General features: G+C 36.9%; 3 protein-coding genes across 3 annotated transcripts; all 3 read left to right on the top strand.

Annotated features, from left to right (window-relative positions):
- Nucleotides 1-550: 550 nt before the first annotated feature.
- LOC125217566 (glucan endo-1,3-beta-glucosidase-like) lies at nt 551-2,968 on the top strand. The gene is made up of 4 exons (XM_048119083.1): nt 551-1,318; nt 1,391-1,703; nt 2,349-2,619; nt 2,721-2,968. Exons 1-4 carry the CDS (start codon nt 579-581, stop codon nt 2,747-2,749), a joined length of 1,353 nt encoding a protein of 450 aa, XP_047975040.1. The 5' UTR covers nt 551-578; the 3' UTR covers nt 2,750-2,968.
- A 4,028-nt stretch (nt 2,969-6,996) lies between these two features.
- LOC125223715 (zinc finger protein ZAT12-like) lies at nt 6,997-7,684 on the top strand. The gene has a single exon (XM_048126982.1). The coding sequence runs from the start codon at nt 7,058-7,060 to the stop codon at nt 7,538-7,540; it is 483 nt and encodes a 160-aa protein (XP_047982939.1). The 5' UTR covers nt 6,997-7,057; the 3' UTR covers nt 7,541-7,684.
- A 2,401-nt stretch (nt 7,685-10,085) lies between these two features.
- LOC125220959 lies at nt 10,086-11,467 on the top strand. Its single transcript, XM_048123086.1, has 2 exons — nt 10,086-10,805; nt 11,045-11,467. Exons 1-2 carry the CDS (start codon nt 10,086-10,088, stop codon nt 11,465-11,467), a joined length of 1,143 nt encoding a protein of 380 aa, XP_047979043.1.
- The last annotated feature ends 3,553 nt before the right edge of the window (nt 11,468-15,020 follow it).

The raw sequence follows: 15,020 nt of genomic DNA, 5'->3' as shown, positions 1-15,020 counted from the left end.
GATACCAAGGGATACTGTATTGTTAAAACGTCATAAATACTTTAGAACAATGATAAACTATATAAACTGACCATAATTCAATGGACAAAAGGAGATTCTATGACTAAAATAGTCTTTAATGTTTATAATGTCCATAAATAAAGTGCGCCATTGTTTTGACTCATTTTGTCCTAATAATTACCCAAACTATTATGCTTTTTATTATCGGAACCATATCAAAATGTAAAATTCGTTGTATTTTTTCAAAAAATTTGAATGTTGGGATCAGATATTTCAAAATACTTGTGTTAAATATTTCTAAGGGTATTCCGTAATTATATTTTTGGATTTTGATACATAGATTTTCAAATTTTCGAATTTTTGGTAATAAATTTTCAATTCGTTTTTATTCTTTTATGCAATTTCAGAATTTTCATTAAATTTCATAATTCAGATTTTCAAACAATTCAAACCAAATGTTAACTTTTCTATTTTTGTGAGAGACAGGTATAACCACCTCATAAATTTCCAAAATTATAGGCAAAGCTCCCACTTATATAATCCTTTCCGCCAACACAATATTCCTCCTAAACTCAACAATGGCCATCATCATGTTTTCCCTCTTCCTCCTCCTCCTCTCCGCCGGCTCCACCGGCGTCCATTCAATCGGCGTGAACTACGGCACCCTGGGCGACAACCTCCCCCCACCCGCGCAGGTAGCCCAATTCATCAAGGAGAAAACAAGCATCGACCGCATAAAAATGTTCGACGCGAACCCGGACATCCTCCGCGCCTTCGGCAACACGGGCATCCTGGTGGCCATCACCGTCCCCAACGGCGAGATCCCCTCCCTGACCGACCCCAAATCCGCCCGCCGCTGGGTCACCGACCACATCAAGCCCTTCTACCCCGACACCCGCATCAACTACCTCCTCGTCGGCAACGAGGTCCTCCACTGGGGCCCCCAGGAGCTCATCGACAACCTCGTCTCCGCCATGTCCTCCCTCCACAACGCCCTCATCCTGGAAGGCATCACCGACATCGCCGTCACCACCGCCCACTCCCTCGCCATCCTCGAGCCCTCCGACCTCCCCAGCCTCGCCCGCTTCCGCCCCGGCTGGGACGTCGCCGTCCTCGCCCCAATGCTCGAGTTCCACCGCCAGACCAAGACCCCCTTCATGGTCAACCCCTACCCTTACTTCATGTACTCGCCCGACAAGGCCGACATGGCCCTCTTCCGCCCCAATAAAGGCTTCTTCGACAAGTACACCCGCCGCACCTATGGCAACCTCTTTGATTTCCTCCTCGACTCTGTCTACATGGCCATGAAGAAGCTCAGGTTTTATTATTACTAACACTTACTATTTCATTTCACTTCTCTTTTTTACATTTACTAGTATTTCTTAACAAGGTATGCTGACGTCGAGATTGTGGTCGGGGAGACGGGGTGGGCCTCGCTGGGGGAGGTCTTCGAGCAGCCCAAGTGTTCGGTGCCCAACGCAGCCGACTACAACGGCGGTCTAGTTAAACATTTCGATGCTGGGAAGGGCACGCCGCTCATGCCGAAGAAGAGGTTCGTGACCTACATTTTTGGGCTATTCAATGAGAATCAGAAAACGGGTTCGCTCGCCGAGAAGAATTTCGGGCTTTTCAGGCCCGATTTTAGCCCTGTTTACGACGTTGGGATCATGCGGGCCGGGGGTGCACCTAATCAGCCTATCAAGGTAATGCCTATTTCTAAATACCTTTTAATCATTCATAATTAGTATGCCTCTGGTTGATTCTGTCAAAACGGTCCATCTCAATTTTGGTCTGAGTAAGTAATAAATTTGTAAACATGGAAATAACTTGACAATGTAAGCTGTAAAGTTCCTTGCTTTATATGTTCACTCTGTTTTGAAATTTATGCACAATATATGCAAAATAATTTCAGTAAGCGTATATATTGTTTCACAAATAACAGCAATTAATTATACTACTAATACAAGGATGGAAATCAAAATTTTATAATCAGTACTTAATTGCTATGATTATGTTTCCACATGTGACATGACGGTGGTTGTGGGCCTTGTGGGCTGGGCGGCAAATGCAATCATCTTTATCAATTATGAACGTTAAGCAGTCAAAAGTTGCATGTGCCCATTGAATTTTTTTTATACTAACACATTTTGCTGTTTGCATATTTTTTTCAAAAAAAGTGGTTTACCAAATTTTGTGAATTTTTAATTTCCGAATCTTGTGACATTGCCCTTTATGTCTTTTCCCCTTTATATATTCCCCTTGCTTTTGCTAAATTATTCAAAGTTGATAATGAACCTGTATTCGTTGATTCTTTTCGACGTATATATAATTCCTTTTGTTATATACAGGATATTCCGGCAGGTCCAGCAGTGACGGTGGGAAAGAAGTACTGTGTGCCCAAGTCGGATGCGAGCGATGCTGCACTTGAGAGCAACATTAACTATGTTTGCAGCCAAGGCATCGACTGTGCCCCAATTAAACCCGGTGGCGCGTGCTTCAAACCCGACACTCTCAAGGCCCACGCCTCCTACGTCATGAATGCTTACTATCATGCTAAAGGCCTCGATGATTTCAACTGTGACTTCTCCGGCAGTGCAGTCATCATCTCTACTGATCCCAGTAAATAAACTATACTACTACTATTCCTCTCTTTCATTAATTCTACAACCTAATATACTATATTTTCTCCATATTAATCCATACTACTTTGTTTTTCTCAGGTGACGCATCTTGCAAATATGCTTCTTGAGAGAGCCCCCCACTTTTGTCGACTTAGTTTCTAGAATTAGGTATTTATTTGTAACGAGGTTCATTTGTACCGAGAAAGAAATTAAATGTCCTTAACAATTATACTATTATTCTGTTTGGACAATTTAAATGTGATACATTGTTGTAATCTATAGTTATAATGGATTAATTTGTTGTAATATATCTGATTAAAGAACGTGATTTCATTAGGCCCATCGCATATCCTTTTTCAAGGTGAGTGACTAAGTATGTTAATAGTATTTTATATTATTGGGCCTCAACAGAATAAATAAGAAACGAGCAGTCGGTTACCAAAAGGGCTCAAGGCCGGTCCAAATGTCCAATAGGTTGGGGGTCCTACAAAAATTACTTAGTGAAGGGAGTAATATCTTTGTAAAAATGTTGTACACGGTCTAAGAAGTCTAAAAGTTCACGGTTAAGATTGATAATTTATATCTCGAAAAGTTTCAACACGAATGGACCATAATCGGATGGCTTCACCATTTATCATCTTCTACGCCCAACAATTTTTTAAAGAAGAATGCGTAGTAGCAAATAATTTCGTATGCATATTGAGTATAATATGGTTATATACGCGTGTATGTTTAATCGTATGCAATTTTCCATTTAACAATATGCATTAAAATATGGACCGTACGAGGGAATGACATTGAATACTACATACGCAATTTAATTTATTTTTTTTCATTTTAAAGAGGATAAATAACTTCGTATGCGACTCAAACTCCCAACTTATTAGATAACAAAAAAGTCTCTCATCAATTATGTTGCACTTTATCATCTATGTAGTATACTACCCAATGTTTTAAAAACCGGATCGGCCAGTGAACCGGCGAGGCTACTGGTTCACGGTCCAACCGGTCCAACCGGTTCAATCACTGGTCGAACCGTTTTACTGTTACAAATTATATATAATATATAAAATATATTCAATTTCAATGAATGATAAAATTTATTAAATTTTTTATCCATAATTATTAAATGTACAAATTACAAGTTAGTATGGATAAAATTTTTAATATTTTAGATATAAAAAAAGATAATTCATAATAATTCAAAAAAATTATATGACAAAATATATAAATAAATATGAATGTTTAATTAGTTTTGATGAAAATATACTATATAGTAAATAATTTATTATAAACCTTAGGTATAACTACTTATATTTACATAAGTATCTATATTATACAAATAATAGTTAATTTTAGTAAAAAAGAGTGAATTTTAGATGATAAATATATTATCATATTAATACCTACTCACTATAATATAAATTTAAACTTGAATGGTTAGTTTGAGTAAATAAAAAAAAATGTTTTAATATAATAATAACTAATGTTCATGTCATTAACAAGAAATGCTTGTGGTGGAGTGGTAATGGACTTGGTCTCTTGACCAAGAGGTCATGAGTTCGATCCCCACCAAAAGCACTTATTTTACAAAAATTTTAAACAATGAAGAAAACCGGTTTCCGGTTCCCGGTTAGACCGGTTCGACCGGCCGGTTTTGACGGTTCACGGCGGCTCAACATGCTAGCGGTTTTATGGAGAGAACCGGACCGGACCACTCACCGGTTCGCGGCTGAACCGGTCGAACCGGCCGGTCCGGTCCGGTTTTTAAAACACTGATACTACCGTATACTCCCTCCGTCCCATAAAAGTTGAGACAAAACTTTTGGACACGGAGATTAAGAATTTATATTAAATAAATAGAAGAGATGAAAAAAGTAGGAAAAATAAGAGAGAGTAAAGTAAATGATGGAATAAAGTAAGAGTGATTAGATGTTTTGTCTTTAGTTAAAAAAAGAAATGACTCAACTTTGTTGGGACGGACTAAAAATGAATACGACTCAACTTTTATGGGACGGAGGGAGTATATAAAGCTTGGATACTACACAATCCCATCTCTCTTTAACATATATGGAGTACTATTAAGAAAAAGGTAAATTGCTACGAGAATCAACAAATTTCGATTCGATATATTTTATGAATTGTTGCAACAATAATACTCTCTTCGTCTGCCATTTAAAGACACGATTTGACTCAGCATGAATTTAATTTTTTTTTAAATGAGCGAAAAAATTGGTGGAATGTCCTATTTTATATACAACCCTTCGTCCCAATGTAGTTGAGTCGTATTCCTTTTTAGTTTATCTTAAGGTAGTTAAGTCATTCAATTTTTTGATAAGACCTTGATTTCCTTTCATACTTTATTCTCCATCTCTCTTACTTTATTCTCTTTCTTACTTTCTTTCTTCATTTTAATCTTTAACAAATCAATTTCTTAAATTTTATGTCAAACTAAAAAAAAATACCCCAACTATCCTGGAACAGAAGGAGTATATATTAATTTTATAATAGTAGAATGTAAGTGTAATGAGTTAATAGAATGTAGAGTTCACTTTGTAAAAGTGATAAAAAAAAGTTAATTGTGGGTTTAATTAAAATCTCAAAATGACTAAACATGTCAGGTTTTAATATTTGTAGTAGCTACATGTACGTTGTTTCCCCAAGTAATTACAAGTAGCGACGCCGGTAACTACCTACCTTGTGGAGTAACGCATGTTAGATTTTCCGTCAGCATGCAAAAAGACGAAATGTCATTTTCTAATCGTCGTTAGAGTCAAGTGACAAGTTTGTCCCTTCAACAAAATTTGTTAATACTATATAAAAAACAAAATATTAAACAAATCCAAATTAAATTCGAGGCCTTTGCTGAATCGGCAACCACTCTCCCCTTACCCAGTTATCACCAAACCACAACATTTATGATTTTGGGCATAAAAATACTATAAAGGGGAGAACACCTTTATACTTTCGACAATTTTAGTTACCATACATGTGTTTACAATGATATTATATTTATCTATTACCAATAATCCATAATTTTGATCATATTTTTATATATAAAATTGATAAAGTAGAAATGTAATAGAGAAAAAAAAGAGGTAATTAAAATACTACTGTATTATTTATGGAGAATGAAAATCACCTCATGAGAAAAAAACTTTTTAAAAATAGCTAGAAGATACTAATTTTATAGAAGACCCATAATGAATAAACATGACTATCTGATTATAATGGAGGAATGCTAAAATGAAATCTCCCATATCTCTAAACTTCAATTTCAATTTTTTGGGTAGTGCAATGTTAATCTATTTTTCTTTTTTCTTTTTTCTTTTTATTTTTTAAAAAGGTTCAAATATATATATAATTGTACTTGATTTGTTAGGGTAATTTCCACTTAATTGTTGATTACGTGTGGAGTGAACGTTAGGAGGGAAAAAGAAAGATAATAACTGAATACGTATGACAGATCTAGAAGAGAGAAATGCGTGCGCGGACACACTAGCTACTTGTGGAATGTATATATGTTCTACTACTAACCAACTACCACTAAATACTAAGATGGGATTAGGATATGTATTGACCTACTTGTGTTCCACGCCACTATGTCATCACTTTGTTATTTATTATTCGTCTCATTCCCACTACAAATTTCACGCCAATTTAGTTATAACCCATCATTATTTATGACTACCTATGTTCTTTAGAAAAATATTAGTCAGACTCACATTTTCAATTACTATGATCTTAAACTATTGTTCTATGAAAATAAATTGACATATTAATTTAATAAAAATCCATTATGTTCTTGTAAGGTACAAGTACAATCTAGAAAGCTTGAAAATGATAGTAGTATTGAATATTGTACGGTTAATTGAATAGTAACGTGATCTAAAAGTATATTAGCGACTTAGCGTGTACAAGTGAATTAGTCTAGAAGGAAGAAGCTAAAAGTGAGGTCGCCACACACGACTCTCCTACTAATATTGATTTTACGCGCTCAGCTTACGCGCTCAGTGACGCATTCTCACTACCTTTCACACTTACCTTTCTTTAATAAACATAGTTAATTTTCCTTAGTATCCACACTAACTGCACTAGCCGCTAGTAGTAAGTAATATTTTGTACTACTACTACTACATTATTTAATTAAGTCATCAACAACTTGAGCACTACTAGTCAAGTAAATTAAATAGATGGTTAGACAATAGACATTCTCTAAATTACTTAGCTTCTCGAAAAAGAAACAATGAAACATCCCCAAAATTTCGTCTTTGTGAAAGGTCAATTGATTTGCACAAAGTCAAACAGTCTAATCTACTAATCCATCTACCTCAACCTAAGTTTCCATTATATATATACATCCAATTAGGAATTAGCAGTCATTATGCATTACTACTTGAACAAAAATATTTTCAAAACACAATTCACACGACAAAATGGTGATGAAGAGAAACAGAGAAGGATCAGATCTCGAAGACATACACACGATGGCCAACTGCCTAATGCTATTATCCGGCGGCGGCGGAGGAGAAATTAACCGCGTTTTCGAGTGCAAGACATGCAACCGGCAGTTTCCGTCGTTCCAGGCGCTCGGCGGCCACCGCGCCAGCCACAAGAAGCCGAGGCTGACGGGGGACGACCGGGAGGCGTCGCCGCCGAAGCCGAAGACACACGAGTGCGCCATCTGCGGGCTGGAGTTCCCGATCGGGCAAGCGCTCGGTGGCCACATGAGGCGCCACAGATCCGAGACCGTTCAGAAGCTGTTGCCTTCGCCGGAGCTGTCTCTGTCACCGTCACCGTCACCGTCACCTCCAATTGTGAAGAAACCGAATAGCCGGAGAGTTTTGTGTCTGGATTTGAATCTGACACCATCGGAAAATAAGTTCATGTTTGCTCCTGCCCTTAATGTGTTTTTCTGATTTATTCATTTGTTTGTAGGACCAAACAGACCCTAGCGTAGCACCCATGGATTCCGGCATTTATCCTTTGTACACAATTTTTAATTTCTTTGTATTTACCACGTCCTATTGCTATGATTAAAATTAAGTTTATTCTTTCGTTCATTTGAGAAATAATCGATTATTTACTTCGTGTTTAAGATGGTCTGTAACTTTGACTTTTTTGGGCAAGAGTTAATTACTTAATTTCGTGATGAACAAGATAGGCATAGGATAGCCGTATTTCGCGAGTCGTATGTCGGTGCTCTATAATTCTAATTTCTAGGGTTGAATATTACTGAATTTGTTTACTACTCCATCCGTATCGTCAAAACAGACACTTCAGGCGAATACGAGTTTTAATGTCCACTTATGGGAGAAAAAAAATTTAGAAAAAAAATTGACTGAAATATTTTATATTGTTAGCAAAGAATGAGGTAACCTCATAAAAAAAAAGAGAAAAACTTACTATAAAATGAAAATGGAATATTTTTTATAGGAAAAACATAAGAAAGAAAAATTATTTTTATGGGATGAGAATATTGTATTCGGTCTTGATAAGTTAGATAAAACCAAGGCTTAATTGTGATTATTGTTGTCTAGAATAGTAAGAATGTTAAATGGATTAAACGAAGATAAGAAATAGGAGAGATAAAGAGATTTAAAATCAGATAGAAAATCAAATAAAAATATTTTGATAAATTTTTTCATAAAAAAAGAAAAAAAATGACTCTACTAGTGACAAAAATGATTTTGTATTTTTCTCCTTTTAAATTATTGCATTTTCCATTTCTCCATTGCAATTAATGACTTTTCAATTAAAATTTTATTATTTAAAATGCTAGAATTTGAAAAGTTGACATAAAAGCTGAAAAATTGGTTTGTGGTTGGATTTCTAATCTATCACTATGGATTGCTCCTAACACACTTAAAAATAATATGTAGTAATTTCATTAGTCCCATTAAAAATAACCCACTTTCCTTTTTAATCTGTCCCAATTAAGATGACTTATTAAAAAAATTAGAAATACTTTTATCTCTACTTTATTTCATCTTTCTTACTTCATTATCTTCACTTAACACACAAAATAAAGTTGCATAAAATCTCGTGACGCTCAAGAAAGGGCCGGGGTCATCTTCCTTAAAACAGAGGGAGTACTATACAGTAGAGTGAAAAAGAAATTGAGCTGGTGGTGTGGCTTTTTGTTGAGGGATGGCTCGTGGTCGGGTTGCTGCTGACTTGTAGTGTTTCTTTCCTTAGCTTAATAGTTTTTTGATTGTCTTTCGGTTGTCTTTTTTTGTTTTGTTCGTTTGTTTGTTATTGACTATTTTGCTTGCTGCACTCTCAGCTTGAGCATTTCTCTTGTATAAAAAAAAAAAAAAAAGTGAAAAAGAAATTGTACTACTCCCTAGTTAGTTTTATATGGTACGAAGTGAGTATTGCTTATCATACAACTTTCACACTCTTTCAGATGCACTTAATAATTATATTTCACTAGGATAATGTTTTCTTATGAGACTCCATACTGTTTGGATTGTAAAATAAATTGACATGTCTATATTTTTTCTTCGGCCCGAGTATACCCACACTATTTTTCACGTTACTGGCCCAAATAGGTTAGTTTATTTAAGAATCTTGGAATTCTAACATGTTAATAAATGTTGATTCCTTGAGTATCCTCAATCTGAAGTCATGTTAATTACTTAAATATGGTAATTTTATTCATTTACATTTCAAAGACAGTATAAATCAAACACTAAGAAATTAAATCACTGGCATCACTTAATACTAGTACAAAACAATCATCAAAATTAGGTTAACCATAAGAAGTGAATAACTTAACGTGACTTAGACAAATTCTAGTACGTTCCACGAATTTTATAAGTAAACTTAAAAATCTTAAAAATCACAAAGATTTAAGTATTATTTTATTTTTAGGAAATGGATAAAAAAGAAAAGAGTTTCAATTTTTCCTCTATTTTTAGTGTGTGCGATTTGATTTAACTAAACTACTAAAGTTACTACTGCCCCTGTTTTTTTTATAGTCATTTTTCCATTTTGAAAAGTTCCCTCACAGTTGAGTAACTTTTTTCTATTTCTTACTTTCCTTTCTTTTGTTTTATTCATTCTATTTTATTCACTTTTTACTTTATTCTTTTTCTTACTTTCTTTATCTATTTATTTAGAGCACTCCCAATGCACTCGGCGATAAATCCGGCGTTTTTTCGCCGATTATCGCCGAGAAATCGCCGGCAATGGGGAGGAATCGGCGATAATCCGGCGTTAATTCTCCCGAATTAACGCCGGCTCCCGAAAATTCGCCGGTTTATCGCCGGATTATCGCCGACCACTGTGGGCGATAATCCGACGATAAAAATAGTTTTTTTTTTTTTTTTAATTTACACCCCTATAAATACACACCTTCTCTTCATTCTCTCCCCATCCTCATCCCTTTTCTCTCTTCATTCTCTCCTCATCCTCATCCCTTTTCTCTCTTCATTTATTTTCTCTCTCCATCTATATTTAATGAATTCTAAATCATCTTCTCATTCTCGGTCCGACGAGGAGATATCTCATTCTTCTTCCGAAGAGGAGGTACCTCCCGCTCCCACCGGATGGGATGTCGCGGGTTTCGCCAACAACCCAGTCAACAACTATATCTCCCGTTTCATACAAAGCGAGCTTGCTCGAATGCAGCAGCCACCCCAACGGCCAATCCCGCGGCGGCGCCGATACATCCACAGCGACCACGCTGGTGGGCACGATCGGCTGTTCGCCGATTATTTTGCTGAGGAACCACGTTATCCGGCAGATGTATTTCGTCGCCGATTCAGAATGCGCCGCTCCCTCTTCCTGCGCATTGTTAATGCGTTGTCCGCGCGTTACCCCGAGTTCCGGCTCCAGCGAGACGCCACAGGGAAGCTCGGTCTATCGCCCCTGCAGAAATGCACTGTTGCCATCCGACAATTGGCATATGGAGGGTCCGCCGACATGTTCGATGAGTATCTGCAATGCGGCGAGACAGACGGGCAACGAGTGCCTGAAGAATTTTTGTCGGGGCGTGCGAGAGATATTTGGGGGGCACTACCTTCGCTCGCCAGACGCAGTGACTGCGGTTCTGGCTGGATTGGCACTTTGGAGGACCCACGGCTTTCCGGGGATGCTCGGCAGACATCGACTGTATGCACTGGCAGTGGAAGAACTGCCCAACCGCGTGGCGAGGCCAGTTCACTACCGGCTACAAAGGTACGCATCCCACCATCATTCTTGAAGCCGTTGCCGACCAACGGCTTTGGATTTGGCATGCTTATTTTGGTATAGCCGGGTCGAACAACGACCTAAATGTTCTCAATTCGTCGCCCCTTTTCAACGAGCGGATCAACGGGTTAGGCCCCTCCATCGAATTCACGGCCAATGACATTGTGCATAACATGGGGTACTACCTGGCTGACGGCATCTATCCGCAATGGCCCGTGTTTTTGAAGACGATCAGATGCCCAATCGGAGATAGTAGAAAGTATTTTGCCCGAGCGCAAGAGTCTGCGCGCAAGGATGTGGAGAGGGCGTTTGGGGTGCTCCAAGCACGATTTGCACTGGTAAAGGGCCCGACGCGCTTTTACTACCAGGGGGATATTGCCGACATCATGTATGCGTGCATCATCATGCATAACATGATCATCGAGGATGAACACGAAGGCGTCCTCAACGTCACCAATGACACCAGTGTTGCATCATCGAGTCACGGTGTCTCAACCGAGTCCGAGTCCGCCCGCCGGGGTGTACCGTACAACGAACATGAACGGTTCAAGGCGTTCATGGACATACACCAAAAGGAGGCCCATCGAGCACTACAACACGATATGATCGAAGAATTGTGGGCAAATAGAAACCGCGCCCACCGCCCTTGAATTTTTTTACTTTGAATTTTTTTTTCCATTCCTGTACTATTTTTTTTTATTAATTTTCGTCGTTGTAATGTTTACTCGTGTTTTAATACAACGAACTTTATTACTATTATTTGTTTTGTCTTATAAATTAAATTAGCTAGCTTTATTATATACAAAAATAAAACAATTAAATTAGTGATGATGTAAAAATGAAATGTTGAGTTAGGGAGAAATAAGGGAGAAACCATTGGAGCAGTTGGCTAAAAGTTGGCTAAAAACTGGGGATAAATTATGGTGCTGATGTGGCGCTGATGTGGCAGAAATAAGGGAGAAATAAGGGAGTTTTAAGGGAAACCATTGGGAGTGCTCTTAGTACACTCCACATCTATTTCTTAAACTCAGTGCCGAAAAGCTTCGTCTCAACTAAATTTGCAGAAAAAAAAAGGTTTCGCTTCAACTATGAGGGAATGGAGGGAATACGAGTTTTACTTGGTACGCATAAATCGGAGAGCGAGGCAGAACTGAATACGGGGCGAGGGCAACCGGCTGCTGAACTGATCGTCGCCACCGCCTCCTCCAGCTGTCTTGGTCGACAAATCATCTGCCAGGGTTAGACTGGAGCAGGCACTTCTTTTCTAAAATTTCATTATAAATTTCTGATCCGATTCTGGACTTGAACACTGTCCAGTTTTGTAATTTTGGATATTTGTAAAGAATTTCCACTGCATTTTCGACTGACATTAGTTATCAATTGTAATGGTAATGGATTGGGGTGAAGTAGAGTAAAATTACTTTGCTATTGCCTATTAATATGGGGTATAATGTGTTGGAGACGTTTGTGATTAGATGACCTATGCAGCTATCCTGTTTCATATTCACATGCTAACTTCATCCGTTTATCTGCACTTTAAATGATGATCATATGCAGGCAGTTCTAATTCCCAACATTATGTGGCTTTTTATGATTTCAGAAATCATGACACAATTATCACATTATGTTGTTCAGAGTAAGATTTATTGGAACCTTTTCACTAGTTATATAAATGCATATATTCTGAAATATCATGAATTATTTAGTCATTAGATGTAATATTTTACAATTAGAGAGAGATTCTCATGACGTACTCCAGTGCATGCAGCTCATGAGCACTGTGTTCTATCTCCATTTTCTTGCATTCAAAGAGTTCTGTTTGCTTGATCGCAGGTTCGTGTCAAGGCTGCCTTAAATACACAGTCAAAAACTTGCCTCATTGGTCCAAATTGTCCTGGCATTATCATGCAAAACTGGAATTATGCCTGGATATATTCATAAACCAGGACATATTAGGAATTGTTTCCTGATCTGGTACACTGACTTATGAAGCGCTGAGATACGTATTTCTTGAAACTGTCACTGATTGTTCATATGCTTCATTCAGGTTTTCCATACTACTGCTGTTGGCCTTAGGTAGTCAACATGGGTGGTGATCCTTTCAAATGAAACACATTTTGTTGATTGCTTAAAAAAATCCTCAAACAAAAGGTAAAGTTTAGTACTACCCGACCTACTACTACTTTGATCAATTAGCATTCCTTATTAGCAATTTAAGGGATAGCTATGGATAAGCAGAGTCATAGTGAATGAATGATGATTGGGGCCTAAATTAAGTGACAGTCAATGAATGATGGATTCCTTTTATTACATGTAACTATTGGCATGGTCAATCTCTTAATCGTTGTCTTTCTGTCAGAGTGTGTAATAGCTTAGTTAAAGAAGGTAAGCATTCTTGCAATTCCATGATTAGTCCCTTAGTTAGATGATTGTTTTAAAGCAATTCGTAATAGAGATGATGCGTTGGTAACACAAGGAAAGGGAAGCAAGAGCGTGCACACATCAGTTTGTCATTGTGCTTGAATCTGAAATTTCATTTCTGTTGATGCCGTTGTTACAGCATCAATGGTGCATAGTAGCTCTCATTCCCTTGGTCTAATTGTTAGTGTGTGGTCGTAAGACTGTTAACTGATGATGGAAGCATGCCAAACGAGGCCATTCTTCCATCAATAACAATATTGAGCTAGTATTTTTCATTGCAGGAAAGTGGTACTTCAAAATGACCGCGGAAAAAAAGTGTTTCACGTAGATCATCATGATATATATGGGCTCTAATTAGAACCCAATTGTAAATCCAAACATTTGTTTGATATAGAATTATAATTGAAGGCTTCATTTTTAAATTCAGTCCTCTATCTCATAACACGGAACACACCCTAAGCATGTTTTAACGATAAGACCCCCCTCGCCCTCCTGGCCCCATAAAAAAAAGTCTTGGTATGTTACAAATTTCCAAGTTAGATTGTCTATTACATAATTGTAAAATTTTACATACAGTTAGTTAATTAATCTATTTGATAAGATTTTTAAGTTCAAGATTGTTATGTTTAGACACAAACCATAGCTTGATAAACCAACAATGGAAACAATAAAGAAGACAATATATACATGGTTCGATTGTACAACATCCAGCAAGATCACTCACATAAATACTCAACATCTCAATCGCACAACTTCACGTTTACAATGTAGAATGAATTCCCCACAAAGGTAGTGTATATTGTAGCATGTATATCTCAATCTCAATGAATCAACTCATAGAGTATATATATCATCACAGCAGTAACAAATATGGAACAATTAACCAACTCTTATCTGTGAACTTATTGGATATTGCACGTCAACCCCTGATCTCTTGTGGTATTCAATAACTATAAGTATCCATATAACTCAACAATGATTGCAGACCTCAACTCATTAAGGCTGGATTTTAAATACAACACATCATAATTTCAAGAATTATAATGTTACATATTAAGACAATTATTGCAGATTTTATTTAATTTTAAAATAAGTTATTATCGGATTACGTCACGGATACTACAGAATTCATAGGCTACGTATTTATTTATATTTCTTGTAAATTTTAGCTGTGATGCTGAACAGTTACTGAATCCACACCAAAATCCTATAACATCATTATATTAGATGATTAAGAAAGGAACCATATCTATCGCGGATTTGTTCTAATATTTATTTATGCCTCTTAAATTAAATTCATTTATCTGAAATTTTGCTATGTCACAACCCCATCTAAATAGGGCCGAGTAATATTCTTTAAACAATTATTTAAACTTGTGGATATCATTATTAACACATATTACAAATCTCAATTATTATAAGTTTATAACCCATGTATCTCTATTGGAACTGACTGATTGATTCCTCCACGCCCTCCAGTGGCGGAGCCAGGAATTTTATCATTGGGGTCCAAAATTAAACTTAAAAAAAAATAATAAATTAAATTATAAGGTTCAAAATGTAAAAGTTAAATGTAATCACGTCATAACATTTGTCTTCTATTCTTCATCTTCTGGAATCGGTGCATAATAGTTTTATTAGTAATTAACTTTAACAAACACATCTTTTTTGATGTAACTATGCAATCATTCAATAGTTTGGTCTCCCATACTATTACGTAGAGAAGTCTTTATGATCTTCACTGTTGAAAATGCTCTTTCTACTGATGCAGTGGCAACAGGT

The sequence above is a fragment of the Salvia hispanica genome, chromosome 4 (assembly GCF_023119035.1).
Source record: "Salvia hispanica cultivar TCC Black 2014 chromosome 4, UniMelb_Shisp_WGS_1.0, whole genome shotgun sequence".
Taxonomy (NCBI): domain Eukaryota; kingdom Viridiplantae; phylum Streptophyta; class Magnoliopsida; order Lamiales; family Lamiaceae; genus Salvia; species Salvia hispanica.
This window is presented reverse-complemented; position numbering and strand designations above follow the sequence as displayed.

What these genes read in the sequence shown, in the direction of transcription:
- LOC125223715 (XM_048126982.1), top strand. Translation starts at nt 7,058, where the DNA reads ATGGTGATGAAGAGAAACAGAGAAGGATCAGATCTCGAAGACATACAC.
- LOC125217566 (XM_048119083.1), top strand. Translation starts at nt 579, where the DNA reads ATGGCCATCATCATGTTTTCCCTCTTCCTCCTCCTCCTCTCCGCCGGC. An exon ending in ATGGCCATGAAGAAGCTCAG is followed by an intron (nt 1,319 to 1,390) that starts GTTTTATTATTA and finishes TTTCTTAACAAG; the next exon opens with GTATGCTGACGTCGAGATTG. An exon ending in CACCTAATCAGCCTATCAAG is followed by an intron (nt 1,704 to 2,348) that starts GTAATGCCTATT and finishes TGTTATATACAG; the next exon opens with GATATTCCGGCAGGTCCAGC.
- LOC125220959 (XM_048123086.1), top strand. Translation starts at nt 10,086, where the DNA reads ATGAATTCTAAATCATCTTCTCATTCTCGGTCCGACGAGGAGATATCT. An exon ending in GTTCACTACCGGCTACAAAG is followed by an intron (nt 10,806 to 11,044) that starts GTACGCATCCCA and finishes GTGTTTTTGAAG; the next exon opens with ACGATCAGATGCCCAATCGG.